General features: G+C 39.3%; 1 protein-coding gene across 10 annotated transcripts in view; it reads left to right on the plus strand.

Annotated features, from left to right (window-relative positions):
• The window catches only part of TRPM3 (transient receptor potential cation channel subfamily M member 3), a 783,705-nt gene that overhangs the window by 591,744 nt on the left and 166,275 nt on the right, over nucleotides 1–25,686 (plus strand). For all 10 annotated transcript variants that reach the window (XM_024738980.1, XM_024738984.1, XM_024738979.1 and 7 more), the window contains one exon: nucleotides 12,052–12,226. In XM_024738980.1, the coding sequence (XP_024594748.1) occupies nucleotides 12,052–12,226 (175 nt within the window). The remainder of the gene's footprint in view (nucleotides 1–12,051; nucleotides 12,227–25,686) is intronic.

Raw genomic sequence — 25,686 nt, forward strand, 5'->3', positions numbered from 1 at the left:
TAGCACCTCTTTTCCTCATCCAAGTTCTAAACACTTTGAGAAATAAAAGAAGTAGTTGATGGAACTCAGAATATCATTTTTAGTTGGGGGACAAGTTAGCAGACATGGATTTTAGACTTGACCAAGTGGGATTATTGACTCCCCAGAATTAGGCAGAATTCCACAGTAAGCCTTCATTCCCCATCCCACCACATACACCCGCAGGGACAGGGCCCTGGAGGATTTGGGAGATGTCAGGCTTCCTGCAGGCAGGAAGATGCCAAGAGAAAGAAGAGCGAGACTGAGTGGGCAAATCCAGTTATTATTCTCAAATCTACCAAGGAGTAAAAACAAAGAAAACCCAAGGATCTTCTTAGGAAAAATTCCTCCTCATGAAACCAAGAGTAAGGAAAGATACTCCTCTCTGAAAATTAGGATGGCTAAAGGGAAATTTAAAAATAGTCCTAGATGGAGGATAAGGAAGATAGTCTGGATGAGACTAGAATCAGAATGAACAGAAAGTTCTGGAGAGAGGGATGAGGCTGTGAATAAAGGTTGTGTCCAGAACATGGGGAGCCTTGTCTCATGCAAAATTATTTGGGCTGTTATCTATAAGCAATGGGAACCCACTAAATATTGTTACAGAGAAGACTGTATTTACAGATGATAACTAGCAGTTATGTGATGATTGTTGTAGAGGCAGAGAAATCAGTTAGGAAGCAATCTCAGTAGCCCACAGGAAAACCAGTGAGCACAGAAACTGGGCATTTGGCATCATTCCTGATTTCAGGAGAATTTAAATCAGATCTAAGTGCCTTGGACCTCAGGTCAGTTGATTAAGGGAAAATTGCTTATGTCATAAAACATTTGAAAATTTCTATAGAAATAAGTACATTGTCATATAACCTATGAGCAATCAGGATATACTTGAGGTGATTCAGTATCTTGCCTTCCTTCTGTACCCCAGATTTTAGTGAACTACATGTAGAACACTCTATGATATGCTGGGGATACAAAGATAAACCTACCTACAGAGAAAAGAGATGTCCAAACATGTAAATTAATGAGAGAAAACTTCAAGAGATATGTAAGATACTATGAGAATTTTTTCCTTGATATCATAGTAGTTGATTGACAAATTTATAAAGTATATTCATTGGCATGGGCTTTTAAGACAAGCAAATGCTATAAGAACACAGAAGTGAGAATAGTTAATTCTGCCTGGTGGGGGTGAAAGGGAGGGGCCTAAGGAAGACTTTGAGCCTGGGAACTGCAGGATGCATGTAAGTTCTCCAGAAAGAGTAAGTCAAAAAGAACATGCCTTAAAGAGGGAATAGAATTTTTCACATTTGGTGCAGGGAGAAGTAATTGCAGTCTCCTTCAAATGACGCAGAGATTTTTTTTTTTTTTAATTATTTTGGAAGGGCAAATTAATATACAATTTTGCCATTACCAGCAACATTTCCCTCTTACCATTTACCTCTCCTACCCAGCCGTGCCCTGCACTGTGGGCTAGGTCTTTCCAAATCATAATTCCCCTGGCTGCTCTGCTGCTTACTAATTCTGCCAAGAAGCCAAAGAATCTTGTACGAGCTGTGGACCTAGATCCTGGCACATTTATAGGGGAGTGTGGGGAAGGAATTATAAAGTAAAATGAGTTAGAATCACTTTGATTACCTTACATTTGAGAAGGCAAGGATGCCTTTTGATGTGGGTTTTGAACAGAGCAGAAACTAAGAAGACTGTAGCTTTGTTTGGGCGAGTTTTCTTGTAGACTTAGATCAATTATATTAAAACATTCAGCCTGCAAACAATGGCCCCAAAGAAAAAAACGCTGGCTCTTTCCTTTTCTGAGAGTAATACTTGCCTTACAGCCCATGCCATTGGCCATTCCCTTTCTTTTGAAACGATTCACGTGGATTGTTGCTTGGATGTCCTAGAAACATACGGACGTTAATAGCAGAACATTTTAATCAGAGCTGTCTGGCCATGAGGGAATAACTGTTTTCCATTGATTAAGTCAAAAGCTAAGTTTGTTTACTAGCATGTAATATACTTGGAGTCAACTTATGAGTTTTGTTATTTGGCATTTACATCTTTGTCCAACCCACAGAATTCAAAAGACTTAAGCTGATTGAAGCACTGAGGAGAGGCCCCTCGGTAGAAGACATCGGGGGAGTGACAAAAAGATCACCTACCCCAAAGCAGAAAGTTTTAGTGTTTTGGATAGGAGATAAAGGTGCCTTCCTAAGCATATTACTGGTCTGCATGAGAGAATATTCAAACTTTGGAAAAGTGTGTATCAAATTATTTATTTGTCAGAGCATACTTTTGGTTTAAATCCATAAAATGCATTTGTCGTCATGAATCATTTATGCAGTTAAAATAGAAACCTTTTACAAACCTAATAAATATATATAAGAATCTTTATATTTGTTTAACCATATAGTTCTCAGTAAGTGCCAGACTCTGTTCTAAGTACTTGACAAATAACTCATTACTCAAAACAGTGCTATGAATTGTGTGCCAACTCTGTGTATTAGACACTGTGTAGAATTCTAAAATATATTGTTTGTTTATCAAGTCATATCAAGATGTATTTACGCCTTTCTAGGATGTGCATAGTTCCAGCTACCATGTTAGTAGTACAATGTCTAGACATGCTGTCAGAGTTTACAGTAGCAAGGAGGTACAATAGACTAGAGTGACCCATGCTGAGTTAAAAAGTAGGGGTCAACAGGAAGCAGCAGATAAATGAAGGTAGAGACAGTCATGGAACTGGGAATCAGAGTCAGAGATCAGGACAGGACAGGTTCAGCCCAGTTCCAGCCAGGCAGCCCATGATCTAAAGAAAAGAGTCATCATCTGAGTGAGACAGGTCCAGGCTTCCAGAGTATAGGGCAGAGATGGTCATGGTGTTGCATGAAGAAGTGCTTCCAGAAAAGTCCACTGAAATCAAGGCAAAACCCCAGTCTTGGGGCCCACATTGCCAGGGGGGGAGCAAGCACATGTCCCAGGCTGGCTGGCTTATAGAAGAGGGTGCCACTCTCCAGGAGCCAAGGGTATTCACAGAGGACGATTGCTCTCTCTGCTCTTGGGCTTAGAGCTCTCTGAAGACCATCTGAATCCCTTCTGCTGTCTGAGTGAAGTTCCTTGATCGACCACATGAGTGAGTCCTCTTCTCTTTGAGAGAAGCAGAGCAGCTCACCATGACTGGTAACCAGGTTTCCCACATGAGCATCAGTTAAGCTCCAAAATCAAGGCCTGCCTGACACTGTGTAGATGGTAGGCTTACACCCAGTTTAGAACTGAATATTGCCTCTTAAAGCCCTACCTCAGGGCTTCCCTGGTGGTGCAGTGGTTAAGAATCCGCCTGCCAATGCAGGGGACACGGGTTCGACTCCTGGTCCCAGAAGATCCCACATGCTGCGGAGCAACTAAGCCCATGCACCACAACTACTGAGCCTGCACTCTAGAGCCTGTGTGCCACAACTACTGAGCCAGCACGCCTAGAGCCCATGCTCCACAACAAGTGAAGCCACCACAATGAGAAGCCCGTGCACTGCAACGAAGAGTAGCTCCTGCTCACCTCAACTAGAGAAAAGCCCACGCACAACAACAAAGACCCAGTGCAGCCAAAAATAAAACAAATAAAATAAATTTAAAAGAAGAAAAGCCCTACCTCAAAAAAAAAAAAAATCTCTGCTATCCTCCATTTTTCTCTTACAAAGAGCCCTCAACTACTGTCTCCTTGCGAGGGTCCTCAGGCTGAGAAAAGAGCATCTGAGGACTTTCCATGTTGTTAAGGACAGGTGAAGACTTCCTTGGAGTCAGCAGAGGTGAGGCTAGGGAGGGGAATGTTTGGTGGCAATAAAGAGAAACTCACTGAAAATATATAAAGGAGTATTTTTGATAAAGAGAAATGTGTTTAGAGGAAGGTTTGCAAACTACGGCCCACCCTGTTTTCACATGGCTTATGGGCTAAGAATGTTTTTTTCATTTTTAAATGTTTGAAAATAAAAGAATAGTTTTGTAACATATGAAAACTACATCAAATTCAAATTTCAGCCTCCATCTGAAAATTCCATTTTTCTCGTTAGTAGACCTGTAGTACAAAAAAAGAATGTATTCAATTGTGTTTTGCAATTCGTCCATAAACATTCTGTATAATTTGTTTTCTCTCGTTATATAAGTACCTGCATGATGTCCTCTATTTTGCCCATTGTCCTACAAAGCCTAAAATATTTACTATATAGCCCCTTACAGAAAAAACTTTTCTACCTTTGATCTATAGGGGACTCTACGAACTACAGCCAAGTGACTGTATCTTGAACTGAAAAGTAGCTAATAATCCAGGCAATAAATCCGTCTCTCTCTCCCACTCTCACTCTCTCTCTTTCTCTCTCTCACCCCCAAACACACACACTCTCTCCCTCCCTCTCACTCAGGCCACGTGATCTCTCCTCTGTGATGCACTCAGTTCCCTTCTTTTCTTCCTGCACACAGACTTCTTTGCTTGTTTATTCACCCTGACATGGTCCCATCAGAGCCACCACTAATAGAGGCTTTACTCCCCAAGTACTCATGCCCTCCCAGTCCCTCCCAGTTACTCACCTGAGGTTCAAGGTCTCCATTCAAAGTGCAGGAAGGCAAATCTGGCCCACTGCAGGTCTGGAATCTACCTCCATTCCAATCAGCTTTGAAAGATGCCAAGTAAGCCTGCCCTTCTGTGCTGCGGACAGTTCAGTTCTCTGATAGGCGGGTATGGATAGAGAGGACATGATGGGAGTTGCCAGTACACATGCCACAGTGACCTCTTTGGTTGGCTTTCAAGATTTTTACATTCAATCCACTCCCCCAGTTCTGGCCTTTGGCCTTCAATCGCTACATGGGAAAGCAAAGCAAGAAGGCAGTGTCCAAAATTATAGTCCTCTGGTGGGGGCTGGTACTGAATTCCTAAGAAAATACCTGCAGCATTGATAATGCGAAAAATAGATTGGTTCAACAACAGAAAAAAATGCATTGAAAACAAACAGAAAAAAAGGGGATTGGCCATATTAATTCAGTAGATTTAACATTCTTAGTCCCCAGGGTAAGAAATGCTATGCACCATCTGTTTTTGGTCTTTTATCATTGTCTCAGAGAGGTGTTTCCATGAATTCAAACTCTATATCTTCAACGTCTTGACAACCTCATATCTTCAGCCAAATTTACTGAGATTTTAACTGCCAAGATAAAATATACATGTATGTTTATTCTGGAATATTGGCACTAGCTTTAAATATGGAAAGATTGTGTATGGATGGGGTCTGTTAAGTTCAATATCGACAAGGGAGTTGCCATAGGGATTGGTGATGATAGGAAAAGACATTTAAGCAATTTGCCTTATCTTTACCCCTGCCTAGTCCTCCAATGGGTTGGAAATTTATGCCTCAGGGAAAGACCCCTGTCCTTTTTCAAGGAATTTCTTCCCCACTAGAGAACCAAAAGTGTCTAAAACTGAAGCATCTTGTTGCATGTGGTTTCCTTTTGACTGCTTAATAATTTGTGCAGTATTTTATATTTCCAAATGCTTTTCTAATCCATTTAGGGGCAGAATTATAGTGGCAAAAAAAATGTAGTAAGGATATACATAATTGGTTTGAACTGGGGTTGGCATTTACCAATTGAATACATCATCAGGATTTGCTAAAATGAATGGGTTTATTACCCATTTCCAAGTGGGATCAGGCACATTCCAGTAATAGTTCTGTTGTCTTGAATAGATAATGTATTCTATCTCTAAAACATGAAGGCAATATCTAAAACATCTGCTTCCATTGAAGACTGAAGAGACATTCTAGTTAAAATGAGATGCATTTTTTTTTCTTATGTCATTCCTTGATATTTTCTTGGGCTCACTCTGTTCCTTAGTAGCTCAAAGATTTCCAATCACGTTTCTTTTTGCCAAAATAAAGCATATTAAAATATTGTCTTTCTATACAGTAATATTCTACAGTTGTACCTGAATATTCATGTTCTGGGAATCTTCCTAATTATAAGAAGCGCCTTAAACTTAATAAATAAGAATAGTATCGAGTGTTGTCAGTTAAACACAGCTGATTACCAGCTTTATTTAATTTTCATAAATCCATCCCACAATTTGCAGACCATAGAAGAGATTCATTAAGGGGAGCAAGAACCTAATTCTCAAACTATTTGTGAAAAGCCGTGGTATTATGCAAACTTCAGCCACTATTTCTCAAGCAGAGAGTAAACGGGTGCCCATTAAAATGAGGCAAATAACTTGACTGCTTCTTTTCCCATCACTACAGTAATTGTTAATGCCCCCCAGGTCTGTATAAAGTTCTTTTTGTAAAATATAAGATCTTAAGGGGTTAGTGAGTTTTTATGGCCCCATTCTAGTCCAAATACAGGAGATGGTGACCAGTATATTTATTGGTCGAGTCAACCATTGAATCAAAGACCAGACTGTTCAAATGAGAAACGGGATAAAGGGGACATGTTCAGTGCTTTTTTTTTTTTTTTGTGGTACGCGGGCCTCTCACTGCTGTGGCCTCTCCCATTGCGGAGCACAGGCTTCGGATGTGCAGGCTCAGCGGCCGTGGCTCACGGGCCTATCCGCTCCGCGGCATGTGGGATCCTCCCGGACCGGGGCACAAACCCGTGTCCCCTGCAACGGCAGGCGGACTCTCAACCACTGCGCCACCAAGGAAGCCCAGTGCTTTTTAATAATATACGCATTTTAATAATATAAATTTAAAATTTTGCAACATAAAATATATTGACAAATTCTCACTGTATGCACACTTTGAAAGCATATGCATTCTCCAAACAAACTTCTAAATCATCAAGAATCGCATAATCCCAGAACTGGCAAGGCCAGTGTGTTAACTGTGTTCATGTCATTGCTAAACAGCTTTAGCTGGTAAACAGAAATACCTACCCATCACTGACACACTCATTCTCAAAGTGATTAAGATCTTCAAGAAGTCATCGCTCACGTAATGTTTGAAGCCTCCTTTCTAAATGACCTGTACTGCAATAATCACGTGATCTGTGGCTTTGGTCATTAAGATTTAGCTGAATATCAATCTTCTGTGCTCCATCTCCATGTAAATACAAACCGTTTTCCGACAGCAAAAAAAGTATTCCTTAGGCCCACTGGCATTTTAGATCATATATAATGATGTTGACAGTAAACCAAAGGATTAATTTGGTTTGATCAAAATTCTATTTATCCGGGGCTTCCCCGGTGGTGCAGTGGTTGAGAGTCTGCCTGCCGTAGCAGGGGACACGGGTTCGTGCCCCGGTCCAGGAAGATCCCACATGCCGCGGAGCGGCTAGGCCCGTGAGCCATGGCCGCTGAGCCTGCGCGTCTGGAGCCTGTGCTCTGCAGCGGGAGAGGCCACAACAGTGAGAGACCCACGTACTGCAAAAAAAAAAAAAAAAAAAAAATCTATTTATCCAAGCATTTCACTACAATACACCAAATATTTTTACAAGTGGCTGAACTGATCGTAGATTATAGTCTCATGTTGGCAGAAAGAGAGAGAAGAAAAAGGTCTTTCAGAATTTTAAGACATTCTTCTCTCCCTGCCACCTCCTTCTTTACACCACCCAACCCAATCTTTGTTTACGCCAATTTTGACAATATTTGAATTATTGGAAGCCCAGGCTTAACTGCATAGTGGTCATAACAAAATGGGACAAACGTCTAAGAGGTTATCTTCTGCAAAGAACCATTAACTGGGGTTCAATTTATAATTTGAAAGCCCGAGGTCAACTTGGAATCCTCTAGAATGTAGTTGCTAAGTCCGTTACTCAAGCTCACATTTTTGTAGGCTATAATGCTTCCAGTTCCAAAATTACAAAAACTAAAAAGTGTGGCAAACATCTTGCCTCTTCCTGAGGGAGCAACTCTGCGTTGCTCTAAAATTAAATTCTAATGGAAATCTCTAAGAAGTTTTTGGTTATAGTAGAAAATGAAAAATTATTGCAATCAACTAAGGAATTAGCCTACTTTCCCCCAAACCAAAAGAACAAGTATTGACCAAAAAGATCTCTGAGGGGCCTAGATAAAATGAGAACGTTTTGGTGATAATAGAAGTCATATTTTTTTAAAACTATAAATCTAAACTACTTTTTGTGAATGGTCAGTAGTTTCAGCTGAGCAAGACTTACACTTGTGAGGCTCTTCAAAGGAATTTATGTTAAATTTTTTTGTGGGCATAAAGAAAATGGTAGTGGTCCTTATGAATCCAGCTGGATCTGCAGTGAATTCCCAAAATGTTTATTTCACTAATAAAGAATATACCATTCTTGTTTTTTAAAATGCTTTTTCTTTACTAATGATGTCATATGCTACAGATTTGTAAATTTGTGGTTTTCTCTAGAGATTTTTTTTAATATCCTACGTCTAAAATGTAATTTAGAAAAGAAAATGTGAACAGAAGAGATAAAGAAAAACAAGGAAGAGAGAAAGGAATGAAGGATGGGAGGAGAAATAACCTATAGACAGTGCTTCACCTTGGAAACTTTGGCCAGTCACTGTAACCGGGTAGTAATAATGTGATATAGTTTCCCTGGACATAGAGTTTTGTTTGAAAACCCATTCTAGAACCTGTCTCAGAGGCCTCAGTGGGCTTCATAAAAGAACACAAACTGATGCTCTTTGCATATATAGTGGTCCCTCAGTATCCTTGGGGGATTGGTTCCAGCCCCACCCCCACAGATACCAAAATTGTGGATGCTCAAGTCCCTTCTATAAAATGGTGCAGTATTTGCATTGTAGCCTACCCACATCCTCCTGTACACTTTAAATCTTCTCTAGATTACTTATAATACTTAATACAACATAAATGCTATGTAAATAGTTGCCAGCGCCCGGCAAATTCAAGTTTTGCTTTCTGGATCTTTCTGGAATTTTTTTCAAATATTTTCACTTCGCAGCTGGTTGAATTTGTGGATGTGGAACCCACAGATACAGAGGGCCACCTGTATATCAGTGTTCTTAATTTAGGGTGGGGCTTTGTAAGGGTCCATTAGCAAGATTTTTACGAATAGGCTTCAGGAATCCATGAACTTTTGAAATGCATAGAAACATTTTTGTGATTGTCCTTATGAGCATTTATTTTTCTGGGAAAAGGATCATTAGCTTTCATCAGATTCACAAAAGTTTTCAAAGATTCTTGTCTCCAACAAATAGGCTAAGAACCATTGCTTTAGGTCATTACTAATTATTTGATATCATTTTCTTTTCTCAGAAAAAAGGTAATATGTGTGATGGGTGTGTGTGTGTGTGTGTGTGTGTGTGTGTGTGTGTGTGTGTGTTGACAAAAAGGCTTAATGTTACCATATATCCATATATTGGCATGTTTAATTTACACAAAGCATATTTTTAGGCACGGCCTGATTCTCTACCACCTATAACTAAGAAAATAAAAAATGCTTACGTTTTAGGCTATAAGGGTTTTTCATTGTCTGTGGAACAAATTTCCATATATTATCACTAAAGGAAATGGGAGAGAATTTAGAGGCATAGATATATTGGATATATTCAGTTTATGAAAAAATAGATGATATTTTGATACTTTACTCCATCCAGTTTTTAGCTCTGGAATATATATCTGAATTAATGTAGTTCTTTTCATCATTTCAGTTAATTACAGCTTCATTCCAAATATAGGAAATCTGACCATCTAAATGCTTCTGTATTTCTAGAGGTTATAACAATTTGATTTATTGATAAATATAACTGACAGCTTATTGCTCTCAAATCTTCCTATGAAAATTGATCCTTTGCACCTGTGTTTCCTCTCAAAGAGAGGAGAGTTTTCCAGCCATCTTGCCTATTGTCTGGTAGACTCTGGATCACTGGAACATTCTAGAAGATCCATTCTATGACTTCTTCCTTCATGAGTGGGTCACAGTTGGTCTGTGAGTAGGAGTAAAGATCCACTGATAGAATCAGTGCTCAAGAATCAGAATTTGGCCAAGGCCTCTCTTAGAAGATCCTAGAAATAGTCTAAATGATATCCTTTGGTATAAAACAGTAGGTATAGCATATTGTTCCTTGACATGAAACAATATGAGAGCATGTGCTAAAGAAAAGCAAAGGGAAAAACTAAAAAGCATAGTATTTTGGAAATACCTTATAAAATCACTTTAAACATTTAAGTGTATGTTTAAACTTTAAACATAAAATACTTTATAAAATAACTTTCAATGTGCCTTGGAAAAGATTCTCTTTTCCAAGGCACATTAGAACATAAATCCATATAGGGGTGGGTATTTTTTATGTCAGAAAATTCTCCTCCAAAAGAAGTGTGCTGTATTAACATTTCAAGTTAGCCCTTAATCTTTAACGTGCCTTTCAACAGGAACTTACTTAATCCTCATAAACAATAGCAGTGGGAAAGTGTCTCCTTCATAGACACCCCAACAGAGCTTTAAAGTGGCCTTTTGTCTGAGTCATTAGAGCTTCTGGGTCAAAGGAGAACAGCATGACCTTTTACTTCCCTCTCCTTGGGTTTGAAGGAGTAATTCTCAAAAACTCCCCATTCACAGAAAACTCTGATGGGGCTACAGGTCATCCCTCTCTCCCAGTTCCTTCTGGGGAACAAAAAAAAAATCTTGGCTTCTTGCCTTAATCAACAGTTGTTATTTTCTTACATTTTTTAAATGTAGATTTAAAACAGCACTCTTTTTTTGTGTAACTGGCATTTTGGACCATTCTTTACAGATGAAAATCAAACCATGAAAAACACTGACTTATAAGAGATAAGGCCCTAGGAGACTGATGTACTTATACTTTAGAAGTAAAACAGGTCACACAAGTCTAATAAAATCTCTTACTAATGGAGCAAGAAATCAAACGCCAAACTGTTATTTCTCATAGGGAAGCAGTTTCTAGATAAAAGATAAAACCATAACAGAAGGGGGAAGAGGAAGGAAGAACTGAGGTGATTAAGGGCTTTTTTCAGTTCATATTTACAGAAGTGGTACAGAATCTTGACTCTATTTTTTAAGATAACTGCTTTGTGTACCTTATAAAACCCTTTCATTTTTATGACACTGCCCAATTTCCTAACTATTCTGAGAGGATAGAGTGAGAAAATACAATGTGGTACCAAATTGAGCAAAAAAACTTATTCAATGAACGATGATACTTGAGATGTCACTTGAAAACTAATTTAATTTCTTTCTCATCATGTCTCTCATGGACATTTGTTTTTAATACTTCTCTTTACTCTGTTAGGTTGAACATACATAAGTGTTGATGTTAGGGCAGTTTTTACTTGAAAACAGCAATGTCTATGGCTCAGCATAAATAGCTGAGATCCCTTAATTCAACTGAATTCAGAAAATGTTTGCCCATCGTGTGCCTGGCACCTTCCTCAGTAGTGAAGGACACAGTAATGGCAGAGGGCAGATGCCATATCTCCTGAGTAATTTATTATAACTATTCTAGTGTTAAGAATCCATAATCAAGCTTATCACCTATGGTCAGAAATAGATAGACCCCTAATTTTGCCACTGGTTGATTCAACAAGTTAAAATATGCCCCCAGCTGATTTTGGTAGTCTTTAATAATAAGAACCATTTAGGCATTTTCTTAGCACTGTGATGACTTCAGGGAGGTGGCATTTTTTTAACTTCCCATTTTTCATATAGGAAACTGACCCTTGGATCCATATGAGACTTGCTTAAGATCACATTTAGCTTCCAGTCTTTTGGCTGCTGGCCCAGCAGTTCTTCTACTAACCAGTTCCTTTCCCACCCTCCTCACTCTACGCCTCCCCTGTGAGGTATAGTCATCAGCTCTTTAAAACCCCGGCGCCCTGGGAGTTGCGGGAAGAGGGCAGAGTCGAATGGACTCTCTAGTGGGAAAATTCTGCTAAAGGGTTTTCTGTACATTTTCGCTCTGTATGTTAGCCCTTCATATGTTGTTACCCTCCCCCATGCTCAGTAATTTTAGTTTGTGCTTTTTGTTTCTCTTTTTGTTTCTTTGGTTTGCTGGCTTTGTGTTCTTTTCTCTTTTTTTCCTTTTCTTTTCCTTTTTTAATGCAGGAATCGGTCAAGGCGTTCCAGTGGTGGCACTCATTGTGGAAGGAGGACCCAATGTGATCTCAATTGTCTTGGAATACCTTCGAGATACCCCTCCCGTGCCAGTTGTTGTCTGTGATGGGAGTGGACGGGCATCCGACATCTTGGCATTTGGGCATAAATATTCAGAAGAAGGCGGGTAGGTAATTTTCTAGGCCCCAGAGTTGACCTGTGAGTGCTAAGCTTGTGTTCCAAGCTTGGAAGAGAGGGTGTGAGTTGATTGATCATTTGGCATGAGAGGGAGGTGGGGAAGAACAGGGAAACATATTCTACATGTCCTGTGAAGTGGGCAATTCCATGACAGCTCTACTAGTCCACACTGATGATACAGAGAACTAGGGGAATGGAGGGGTCATAGGATGTGGTCTCCTTTCTGTTCTCTTCATTTTCCTTCTCTCTTGTCCTCCTCCCACTGAGGAGAAACAGGAATTGGGTTTTAACACATGAAGCACAGCTAACCTAGACCATACAGTACAGGTTAGTAACTCTAGAGAAGCTATAGGATGTGCAGCTTCCAGGCTTGACCTCCAAATACCACCTTCCCCAAGCTGCCATGTGTGTACAAATGCTAAATGTTTACAAAAGCATTTGGTGGCCTGTCCCATCAGATCCCTCTAGACTGGCTTGGAAAGTAGATTCTCTGTAATGGTAACCACTCTGTCCTGTGTAACCTGCTCTTGAGCCCCTCGCGCACTTTCCTTGGTCTAGCAACCCCCAATGCTGCTCTCAACAGTACAAAGTACCCAACCCCATGGAGGACTTCCTTTCATGGCCCTCCCCCCCAAATCTGAGATCCCCCTCAGTGAATCCTGAAGTGCAGGCACTCCTGCAGGTGATTAGATCAAAGTAATTCATCTGAAGGTGTGAATGACTTTAAGGAAGAAAACTCAAGGGAGCAATTGAAGTTTTAAATAAGGAACTTCGTAACCTAATCAGTTCTCCTAACACACGAAAGTAGTGGGAGAAAGAAACCCCGAAGGAGTTGGGGGTCTTTTATTCATTCCTTTCATAAATATACAGTGTCTACTGGGTGCCAAGCACTAAGATAAGAAAAAGAATAACAAGCTATTCCTACCCCCAAAGAGTTCATAGCAAGTCTTGTAAGTAGACAGGCATATCATTATAATAATAGTAATAACAGGTGAGCTTGCCTACTCAGGCCACTCCCTCCTCCACCTCTCTGTCACCCAGCCTGACTTAAAATAGACTCGGCATGGCAGCTTAATACCCTCTCTGTCCCCAGTCCTCCTCTTGTCTTTGCCAGCAGCCCAGCACTCTGGGTGAGCCATTAAAACAGCACACTTCCCTGGTTAGTACATGAACTTAGACATGCGAAAGGAAGACGGTTGGAGACATAAGACTCTCAGCTTAACATTGCAAACATTGACCGTGACTTTAGGCCCTGTTAAAGCTTTTGATACTAAAAGAAAAAAAGCTAATTTTTGTATGCACCAAGTTGGAGTTTGCTTACTGGCAAATTCAATGAAGTTACTGTTATCTTCTTCTTTAATAGTGAATATCAGTCACATTTGCCTATGTGTCCGCATATCTGTTACCAAAAAGAGTTCGAGATCCTCAACTATGCTTTGCTTTTAGCCATAGTTCTCATTGATTTAAATATAGCAATTGGTTCTTTATTCAGAAATAGGTTAGAGAATGTACACTGTTTTTAGCTTTGCTGCTTTTCTTTTTAGTGCTTGCAATTATTTTGCTGTATCCCTAAAAAGTAGATACAAGTTTGCACTCAGAATGCACGTTTCGTTTTCAGAAACCTCAGCATTTCAGGTTTCCAGGTCTATATACAATGAAAGTCTGGACCTAGTGCTTGTTTTTTGTCATTCTCTAGGGTTGGGTACCTTGAAAAATATTAAAATCTCTGATAAGTTGCTTTTCCTGATTCTGTTTTAATATAGGAGAAATGTTATACATTTTAGAGCTGGGTAAGACTCTATATATTATTTAACCTAGGGGAGAGATACACAGAGAAATTAAGTGCTTTCCCAAGGCCACACAGCCCATGATCCCAGGCCATTTCTGGTGTATTATAAAAATTCACTGAAATGTGTTTTGTGGTATGTGCCCTAGTGTTTCTCATATAGTACTTCAGTGATACTATCTTTTAAATATATAGGTATACTTAAGCTGCCTTCAGTTTCCTCTTTCTGTTATAATTTAATTTTTTTATTATTCTGTATATTCAAAAAAAGGTAAAATCAATGTATTTCTGGTTGTAACCCAACATCCAAGCTGATCAACTCTACATCATGTAGATTCTTTTCTTTCTCACACCCAGACCATCATACTTCAACTCCAAAATTTAGAGTCAGAAATACCATGCCCTTTCATGCGTGTAACTAGTGTGAAGATAGAGTTAAGACATAATTTTATATCTTTGGAATTATTAAAATTAAAACTTCAGTAATTTTCAGAAACATTTAGAAATGGTTATTAAGAATATAGAAGACTAAAAAGAGTATTATATTTGCCAGTCTAAATATATATGTATATATTTTAAAGTTATGATTAAAATATGCTCTGCTTCAGGAAAGCAGTTATAAGTTTAACATGATAAAATGCATTCAGAATGTTTCTGTGTGCCTTCTGAATAACTGCCAGAATTAATCATGTTTATTTACCTTGGTAAGAAATTGTGCAGCCACACATGTGCAGCCAATTTTAAAAATCATTAGTGTGCTTTATTATATGCTCCGAAAAAAATGGCCCACCTGGACTTCATTCATCAATAAGGATTTCTTCTTTGATTTTCAACAAAGTCCAACAGAGTTGAGACATGTTTCACTGCAAATAAATATAAGCGCATAACTATATGTTCATATAAACAAGCCTATATAAATAAATGTGTGTGATCATACATATACTATTGAACATAGGAAATATACATACCCTGTTTATTAAACATGAATCAGGATTTGACTTATTTTTCAGTTACTTTGGTAATTTAAATATGATTTTTTAAATTTTAAGTTCATTTATAAGTTGTTAAATAGTATAGGCCCAAGCACTATAAATTTTTATATTCAGCTGTAAAGCTTTTCAATTTTATAATCCTAGAGGAGTGAATAGAATTTACACACTTTGTAGTTTAACTTTTTTTTCCCGTCCCAGAGCACAGGCTCCGGAGGCGCAGGCCCAGCAGCCATGGCCCATGGGCCCAGCCGCTCCGCGGCATGCAGGATCCTCCCGGACTGGGGCACTAACCTGCGTCCCCTGCATCGGCAGGCGGACTCCCAACCACTGCGCCACCAGGGAAGCCCTGTAGTTTAACTTTTGTGAACTTGATATTTTGACTTTAAATTCCCTGTTATTAACTACCTTCCAAGAATATGAATTTGAAAGGGAATCACTCTAGAAGCAAATTATCATTGGAAATACTGATTAACTTGTGTCGATGAGATTACGTGAGGCAGAAAAAGTCAGACTGTATCTCTCCCAATGCAAATGGGTTTGGATAGACTAGGAGACAATTGCAATTAAATTCTTATTTTTATCTTTTCTCCCCACCTCTGTTCTGTGGACTATACTACCAGAAAGAAATGGTCAAATTTTGTTTTTTTCCTTATTGACATATTGGATTTTCTATTTCTCATCTGTCATAGTTTAGAATGAGTCACAAGTCACTTTCCCTACCTAATTTCATTGCTTTAGAAATATTATCAAATATTATTTCTGAATCACAAATGACTCAACACTGCAGACATAAATAGATTGATGCTATCTAAGTAGCGTTAGATTCAGTTACCTCAGGTTTTTTTTTTTTTTCTTTTTCTTCTTTTGCCTTATGCGGGCCTCTCACTGTTGTGGCCTCTCCCATTGCGGAGCACAGGCTCCGGACGCGCAGGCTCAGCGGCCATGGCTCACAGGCCTAGCCACTCCTCTGGCATGTGGGATCTTCCCGGACCGGGGCACGAACCCGTGTCCCCTGCATCGGCAGGCGGACTCTCAACCACTGCGCCACCAGGGAAGCCGTACCTCAGTGTTTAAATACTAGGATTCCCGTTTTTGCTGTGTTGACTAACCAAGATGACCAGCATTACCCATAGTCAGGAGCACCTTTCCGGTTGTAGGTTTCTGAAGTTGAAGTCAGAGATTACTTTGCTTGATAATTGTCAACCCAAGTCTCAGATTGCAGAGAAATGTGGTCTAGCCCCTCATTTATCAATTAGTGAGCAATGACCCACAGATGAAAAACATCAGCATGAAAAAGGCATCTAAATGAATGTGAGTCCTGAGATGATTACCCCCATTCATCCAAATTGTATTATCAGTGCTTATGTTTATTTTGACAAGTTTGTCCCAAAAATAATCTTCCGGGTTTACCATTTTTAGATACCCTAGGCAAGAAGCAGAACTTGCAGTAACAGAAAGCCTTAAAGTTTTAAGTAGTCATAACACTTGGAAAGTTATTAATGGGGCAAACACCAATAGACTTCACATCCTTATGTGCCAGTGGAATTTGCATCAGGTATTGTGAAGAATAAATGAGCAAAGCCTTGCTCCTGAATACGGGAGATAAATATTGTATTTACCTGTTTAAAGGGAGCTTAATAGGGTCCCTACATTTTTGGATTAGCTGAAATAAAGGCATAAATGGAACACAAAGTAGAAATGAAGAAGGAAAATTTTGCTGCATGGCTTCAGGTTATATAACTGTATCCTACCAGAGACGTGACAAGTTTGTTTCTCTCCAAATACACATCAAAATGACCAAGGACAGGAGAAAGTCACCAGAAAACTAGTCATTTTAGAACCCCAGGTGTTGGGCTTCCCTGGTTGCGCAGTGGTTGGGAGTCTGCCTGCCGATGCAGGGGACACGGGTTCGTGCCCCAGTCCGGGAAGATCCACATGCTGCGGAGCGGCTGGGCCCGTGAGCCATGGCCGCTGAGCCTGCATGTCCGGAGCCTGTGCTCTGCAACGGGAGAGGCCACAGCAGTGAGAGGCCCGTGTACCAAAAAAAAAAAAAAAAATAGAACCCCAGGTGTAGACTGTATTCCCTAGGGCATATCATTCTGTGTGGTGGCCACTCTTTCCTTCTGCTGCTCAAGAGATTTCCAGCTAAAGCTGAAGGATGCCGCAGGCCTATCATTTGTCTCTGTAAGATCTGCTGAAAGAAAGTAATTGATCTCGATGGTTTGTATTCCAGCATGATTTAGACATAATGGGAATGTCAAGTGAGAAGGAAGGAAACCAATAGCAGGCATGCCAACTTCAAGTGTCCATTTTATTTTTTGTTAATTTCATCTTGCCTTGTCTCTTTTCTAGAATTTTCTATAAAAAGCATGTCAAAACTGGATTCTGTTTTGTGACCTCAGAAGGGAAGTAAGAAAAATTGGAAACATCTTGTACAGGCACAGAATACTGGTGGCTTTATTTATAAAAAAGTGCTGGTTTTGTAAACTGTTTTCCAAGTTAACATTTAACTGTTAGAGGACGGGCAGGACGTGGCACTGTCGAGGACTTTGGAGATTAAATGGAGATATCCAACACAGGCATGAGTACAGATAGCTAGAAGGTCATGTATGCTATGATAAATGTATAAAGTGTTACCAGAGCACAGAGCACTTGAGTGTGGCATTCCTCATGAGAATCTATTCAGTGGAAACATTTTTGTTAATTGTCCCCAAAATGGCAATGTAATAACTCTATTGCTTCTCTTCCCCTTTTCCATCAAAAACTATAAAGTGAGGGTCAGTATGAATGATCAAGGAAAAGCTAACATACGAACCTCTTTTATGCATGTCAACACAGAAAAAAGAATCAATCTGAGTAGGATTGAAGGAAAGCTGGTAAAGGGACAAATTATATGAGACAGTATGGTGTTTTGTGTGGTGGTGTGTGTGTATAGATAGATATTATTAAACTGAATTTATATATACTCAAATTCAATGTAATGAAATTAATTGATATATTAATTTAATACTATAAAATTTAATTTTATATAATTAAGTATATGTACTTATATATAAATGATAATAATATGTGTATGTATGTGTGTGTTTAAATTTTAAGTGAAAACTTACATGTAGGACTGATAACCTCACTTTTCAAATCAATCAGTCACCAGGTATTTTTTGAATGCTTGTTTTAGGCCTTTCCTGGAGAGGTATAATCTCATTTGAAATAATATAATAGAAAATAATTTTCAACTAGTTGTTAGTTACTGAATTCTAAAAGGCAGAAAGGGGCAGAGGTTGGAGTAGATGGAGAAAGTTTCATAAAGAGAGTATTACTGCGATTTTTCCCTCTGTGGAATATATAAATATATAGTTATATGGATACTTAAGTCATTGTGTCCAAGTTCCACAAGGCTAGAGTAGCTTCATTTATTTAGGAAAGTGCAAAATAAAATAAATGTTTTTGCCTTAGAGTTTGCAATTTGGTCCCTCCATGTGTGCCAACATGGAGAGAATGAAGCATTGACTTAAAAAAAAATCTAGATAGTTCATGGAGGAAAGTACTGGTGAAAACTTTTATTGATATAAATTGGCCGATAAGTTCTCTACATTGATTAAATTTACTTTAGAATTGCTCAACTCCAAGTTGGGAAAATGTGGTCTTGAACATAAGGAGCAAACATGAGAAAAACACAGAGCTGGGTAATCCATTACCGCAAAGAAATCCTTTTTAGGGAATCACTGCCCAGAACTTTTAGATACCCCATCAATGAAAGTGAAGACTTCAGAGGTACCAGTTGTGTTCCCCTGAGATTTGCTTAGCTAACTCTCGGCCACTTGTTATATAGAAAACTTTCAGAATAAGCATGTGCTTATCACATTCCAGCATGCCTGAGAATCATCTGGAGAGTGAAAGAAAAAGTAGCTGGGCTGGGGTGCCGGAAACTGTATTTGAAACCAAAACCCCAGATGATTCCAATAAGAGTGGTCCATGGACCACACTTTCAGAAACTTTTTAAAAATTTATTTCATTGAAGTATAGTTGACTAACAGTGTTGTGTTAATTTCTGCTGTACAGCAAAGTGATTCGGTTATACATATGTATATACATTCTTTTTCATATTCTCCTCCATTATGGCTTATTTACAGGATACTGAATATAGTTCCCTGTGCTACACAGTAGGACTTTGTTGTTTATCCATCCTATATATAATAATTTGCATCTGCTAATCCCAAACTCCCATTCCATCCCTCCCCCGTCCCCCACCTTGGCAACCACAAGTCTGTTCTCAATATCTGTGAGGCTGCAGAAGCTCTTTTAAAGTTTATAAAAATTAGATTTCTCTTTATATTTCTCTGGTGTTTCCAAAAACAGCTTCTTCCCTTTCTATGCCTCATGTGCATTCTACTCACACAAGTCATTGCATTGTTACCACAAGCACTTTGTACTCTCTGCCAAACTTTGTCTTTGGAACCCAATTGACTTGAAAAGTGTATTTAGCATGAATCTCCTCATTTCGTTCTTTATCACAGCTGTTCTTGGTTCCAAACATCTGTCAGACTTGAAAATTCTTCCCTTGAAGAGCAAGCTATAGCTCTTCATACAGCATAAAAATGTGCATTTAGACAGGACTGGGAGACTTCTCTGTTAGTATTTTTATTTATATGGATTTCTTAAAGCTATTCAGCTCACCTCCCTATTTCTCTTGAAAATTATTTTCTGAGTAGTTCAAAAGGTATGAACAATTTAAAAAGAGAAAGAAAAGCAGATGAGAAAAGCAATAGTACTTAAAAGTGAAGTGATGCTAGTTGGTTGTGAATGATGGCTCTCAGATGTTTGAGAAGCCACTGACAGTCACTGGGGCCACTAACTTCAGAATTAAAAGGTATTACCTCACTTTCCTTTAACTTGACAATTGCAATGGATAACCATTTAAGAGTCCCAATTTCCCACTTGCCTCTAGTATTGATTTTCACTTCTTTAAAGCCCCTGGACCCCTTCTCAAATGAAATCTGTGGTACAAGTGCCATTTATAAAACAGACAAGACACAGGTTTACTCTGTTGAAGCTGGGGTGGAAGGCCTAGACCACTGGTTCTCAACTTTTACCTTGCATCAGAATTACCCAGAGGGCTTCTTAGAGTCTGCATGCCACAACTAAAAAAAGATCCAGCATGCCACAGCGAATCCCCGGTGCTGCAACTAAGACCTGGTGCAGCCAAAAAAAAAAAGATTAAAAAACCATTAGCATTAAAAAAAACTACCCAGAGGGCTTCTTAGAATGAATTGCCAGGCCCCACCACAGATTTTCTAATTCAGTAAGTCTGGTTGGGGCCATGTGATTTGCATTTCAAAGGAGCACCCAGGAGATTTGGGTACTGTTGGCCCAGGGTCCATACTTTGAGAATCTCTGGCTTAGCCTCCTTCTCTCTGCCTGGTTCTCACCCACTAAAGCAGTTCTGAAGCAGCTCTGGAGCTCATCCTCAAAATTCCAGGGGCTTCTTTGTAGAACCCAGTTGAAGACCATTAGTCTACAGGTTAAGTCCACATTCCTTTACTTAAACTCAGGACTCTTTGCATTCTGGCCCCAGCGTCCCTCTAGAGCCATCTCAGTGAAACTTCCATTTACCTGAAACCCAGCTGAACTGTCCCCCTGCACTGCTCTCCAAGCACAGCTTGCTGCCATAGGCCTCTCTGCCTTAGCATGAGATGTCCATGTACATTTCTTTACCCACTTAATTTCTAGGAAATTTTTCTTTGTGAAGTCCAATGCATAGTTTCTCTCTCATGAGAGCTTTAAAACCCACAAATACATTTAAAACTTATCTGGGTGAGGTGCAGATAATAAACTCTCCTGGTATTTAATCCCTCTACCTTAGAGGAAATGAATTCTGAATCAACCTGGCTGACATTAGAACTTGCAGCTGCTAAAAATACAGTGTATTAACATCTCACCCAGTGATCATTAATAATAGATAATGTTTGGAATGTTCTTAATGGATTTCACTCAGATTCCCCATGCAATTCTCAGATGTTGATTATGAGCCACAGGATTTATGAAAACTATTTACAGCAGTAACTACCTGCTTATAAAAGCTTCTTCATCCAGAGAAACACTAAAGATGCATTAAAGTAGGACTTCAAGGTTAACTCAAGTTTGTACTTCTGAAAAGTACAAACTAGAAAAGTCTCCATTCAGTTTCAGTAAAGCCTGTCCTTTATTGTCCTAATTGCTGGACAACCATCCTAGAGTTAATATACATGTTCATTGTGTTTTCTGGGTTTATTCAATGTAAATGAAGTGTCTGTCCATGAGCAGTGACCCCCTAAAGGTCTTAAGTAAGCAATAAAGAATCAGTTCTTCTAACTCCATGGAAACTACAGTTCAGTGTCTTAGAGACAGGCCTAAAATTTGGAGCTCTTTGACCCTATGATCTTATTGGTTTTCACCATTTGACAGTATATTTGAGATTTATTATCTCTGGTAGAGGGATGACAAGTTTTCATCTTGAGTGTCAACAATAATCAACCAGTAGTGGCTTCCTAGGATGATGTGTTGAGAGTGATTCTGAGGCCACATCTGGACTCTGGAAAGATTACTGTGGTAAATTAGCAATGATGCAAAGAAGGAAATTTATAGTCCAAATACCATGGATGTCTATTCTTATTCTTGAATAAAAACAAAATCTTTTAGCTAGCCTGCGTATATCGCTACCAGGCACGCATCAAGTAGCACATTGAATTATGAAACCAGGGGAAAAATAAGAACCTTATCTGCCTAAAAGATACTTAAGAAATACTCAGTTTTTTTATCAACACTGTGAATCACATCAGTCTTTAAATTATCTGATGATATGAGCCTTTTCACACAAGCATAATGCATAGGATATGAGGGACAAGAAGCTCTTTATTGTGGGGTGGTGCTGTTTGGAGCCAGACTGAGGGACAAAGTGCAATTGCCAATGCATAATGTATTAGAAAAAAGAATAACTTCTTCAAAAAGTTAGGAACTAATTCATCACAGAATACATACAAAAAGAGAGAAAATTATATTTGCCCCAACATCTCATAGAGTAAGATATAGGGTTAGAAGGAATACTTTGACAAATGACTTTGAAAGAGAAGTGATATTTACCGCTCCCTTTTCCTCCACACCCCTGACCCTCCCCCCAATAGCATACTTGAGGAGTTGAAACTACTATTTTTTAAAGCTTCTACATGCAAGAGCCTGATCTAGACACTTTATTTCATAAATGCTGTGAGGTAGCTATGATAATTATCTCAATTTTATAAATGAGGAAATTGAGTAGAGAAAGGTTAGGAAAGTTCAGTATCGCACAGCTAGAGAGTGGTCTGCCTAGGAAGATTAGGGCTGGAAACTCTGCTCGTAGCAGCTGCACCATGTTGCCTCCTAGGAAAATGGGCCCCAGGAACTGCAGGAGGTTTACTTGCCCCAGAGCTGAGTTACTCCGAGCAACAGAGGAAGCTGCACCCAGCTTCCATCTTCTCCTTCTTGTTTCACATGCTGGTTAACTTCTCCTTTGAATTAAATGTTGGACCAACGTTTAAAGCATGTCAGTTGAAGAGGTGCCAGAGTTTTTTTTTGCCTGCCCGAGGAGCCTACACATCTCAGTCCAGCTCTGATTCTGTCTCTCATACAGGGCCTAAAACAACAAAAGTTTGATTATTCCTCTTGCCTGGCTATGTGCAATATTCACTGATGGGATTTCACTTGGAATGAAATCAGAGGATGTGTTTTCCTTACAGTTTTGGCAGCAGAGAAGCTACCTGACCATGTGGCAGTCCCCATATCCTCTGGCAACAATTCAGTTTCTACTCTTGAGCACATTCATAACCAAAGGCAAAGAGAAGAATAGGAACTGGAGAGATGCAGCCAACACTATTCAGGATTTCTCACCTAATGTCCTGCTAGTCCCTAAGGTTGAGGATTTGGTACCTCTGTCTTAAGAGCAGCGCTATCCAATAGAACTTTGTGTGATGATGGATATGTTCTGTATCTCTGCCGTCCAATCAGATAGGCAGTGAGCTCTTGAATTGTGGCTAGAGTGACTAAGGAATTGAATTTTAAATTTTATTTAATTGTAATAAATTTAAATTTGAATTGCCACGTGTGGCTAATAGCTCGCACAGCTCTGGCATTTCTGTAATGGGATTCTACCACACTAGGAACCCTTGAAACTCTGACAGATTTCCAATGTTATTAGAAATTGTTCCCTTCATTTTTAAATTACATTCTTTCATCCAACCAACATTATGTACTCAGTCATTCAATATTTTTGGACACCTACCATGTTCCAGGCACTATTCTAGGTGTGGGCAAAAACACACCTGTGAGCCAAATAGACAAACATTTCTTCTGTTGTGGAGCTTACATTGTAAATTTTAGCACGGTTAGATAGATAATAAGTAATATACATAATAAATAAGCTTGTAGAACATTTTAGAAGGTGATACACTATGGGGAAAAGGAGAAGGGTGAGGGGAATCAAGATAAGGAGGCAGAGGAAAAGCCTCTGTCTACAGCACGTCCGTGAACACTAAGAGAAGGAGTACGTAAGTAATATAACATGTAGTCCATGCATCCGAGGAGTTAGAGTTAGGATTTTCTTAGGTTAATCTGTCTTTCTTTATGAAATGCCAAATACAAGATGCACAGCACAAAGCTTGTCTTATAATAGGTGTTAACTGCCTCTCTTAGCACCACTCTCAACCCTACCTCACCACCTACCTTCTGTTTCCTTTTGTATGTGTATCTAAGCCTTCTGTTTTACTATATCTGGCTCAGGATTGTAGAGTGGGTTTTAAAAAGTAGATAGATATTAGATAGGTAGGTAGGTCGATAGATAATAGGTAGGTAGGTCGGAAGGTAAGTAGAAAGAAAGGAATGTAAGACACATCACTCTATGGTTAATGGTAGATGAAATTTGCCAGAGAGCAGACTGTACCATCAATGTATGTGCATCTTGCCCAATTATAAGCAGCTTCTCTAAGATCCGTCTAACTACCTCACGTTGCTAGATGGAAACCCTCAGGAAAAGCCCAGGTGAACAACTTTTCTAGGCCAGATGCTCAAACAAGATGAGAGGTACTATTTCTAACATGTCTTAGCTAATAAAGGCCATTTGTACCTGGAGTTGATCCACAGTAAAACTTGGGCAAAGTAGTTTGGTCACTTTTCTACATTCCATTCACATCTTCCCCAACTTTCTATCCAACTAGTGCTTCCTGAAAAACATCAACATCAGTCAATTATAGCTAAGTAGTTTAACATGAAATATCACGTTAGGCCTTCTAATTGTTGAGCAAAATAGTTATTTGCCTTTTAATTAATTTTAAAAGGAACTTGGGACATCTGCTAAGTTAAGGGAGTAACTCTGAGAAAGTAGTGGATCCTTGAAATCACATTACTCAGTCTTCTCACATATAAGATATATAACATCCTGTCTCAGGGATAAAACAGAAGAAATCTCCTCTTGTATCCAATCGTTTAAACAAATCACTAACTTTACTACACTGAGCTGAGCCTATGTATTTAGGTTAGTATAATTCATTTTCAAAGATTATTCCTTCTTGTTCTCTTGTTCTCTAAGCCCAGCTCTGATGCTTTCAGCTATGTAATCTTTAACAAGTCAGTTTACCTGTTCAGGCTTCAGATTCTTCATCTGTAAAGTGGTTGTTCTGAAGTTGTATCATTCCTTTATCCTGAACTTCAAATTCCTCAATAGAATTTTCGGATTAGCACTTTTCCTAGAACACACAGACTCTAGAAATATCAAAATATAAGCTTCAGGAGGAGGTCATAGTCAAGTAACAGTTCTGATACTAACAGCAGTTTGACTTCAAGATGACATAAAATTATCTAGAGTAGTGGTTTTAGGTTATCTTAGCATCAGTTGTTTGTTTTTACATGACATTGATGAACATAATACAAGAGCTAATGAACTCTCTTCATTGATACCCTTCTAAGTGGTTTTGAATTATAGCCTTGGGCTTCCCTGGTAGTGCAGTGGTTAGGAATCCACCTGCCAGTGCAGGGGACACGGGTTCAAGCCCTGGTCCAGGAAGATCCCACATGCTGCGGAACAACTAAGCTTGTGTGCGACAACTACTGAGCCTGCACTCTAGAAACTGCAAGCCACAAATACTGAGCCCGCATGCCACAACTACTGAAGCCTGTGTGCCTAGAGTCCATGCTCCACAACAAGAGAAGCCACCACGATGAGAAGCCCACACACCGCAACGAAAAGTAGGCCCCGCTTGCCACACCTAGGGAAAGCCCGCGCGCAGCAACGAAGACCCGACGCAGCCAATAAATAATAAAATAAGATAAAATTAATTAATTTTAAAAAATTTTAGCCTTTTCCATCCCATTCACAGACCTGCTCCATCCAACTTTTATAGAAATACTGCAGTTTTTCCCTCCTCCATAGAATTGGTCTCCTCCAGCTAATTTGCATATGCAATACCTTGCTTCAGCCCTGAGCTGGGCACATCATTGGGATTCCCTGCAGGTGCGAAAGCCCCTGGGGTATTTAATAATAAGAAAAAACTGCTTATTACTGAACACCTACTATGTACCAAGAACAGTGCTAGGTGCTTTCTATGCCTTATCTTTTTCCAAATACATCAACCTACAAAGACATTCTACCCCCTTTCAACAGATAAG

The sequence above is a fragment of the Neophocaena asiaeorientalis genome, unplaced genomic scaffold (genome assembly GCF_003031525.2).
Source record: "Neophocaena asiaeorientalis asiaeorientalis breed wild unplaced genomic scaffold, Neophocaena_asiaeorientalis_V1.1 scaffold249, whole genome shotgun sequence".
NCBI lineage: Eukaryota > Metazoa > Chordata > Mammalia > Artiodactyla > Phocoenidae > Neophocaena > Neophocaena asiaeorientalis.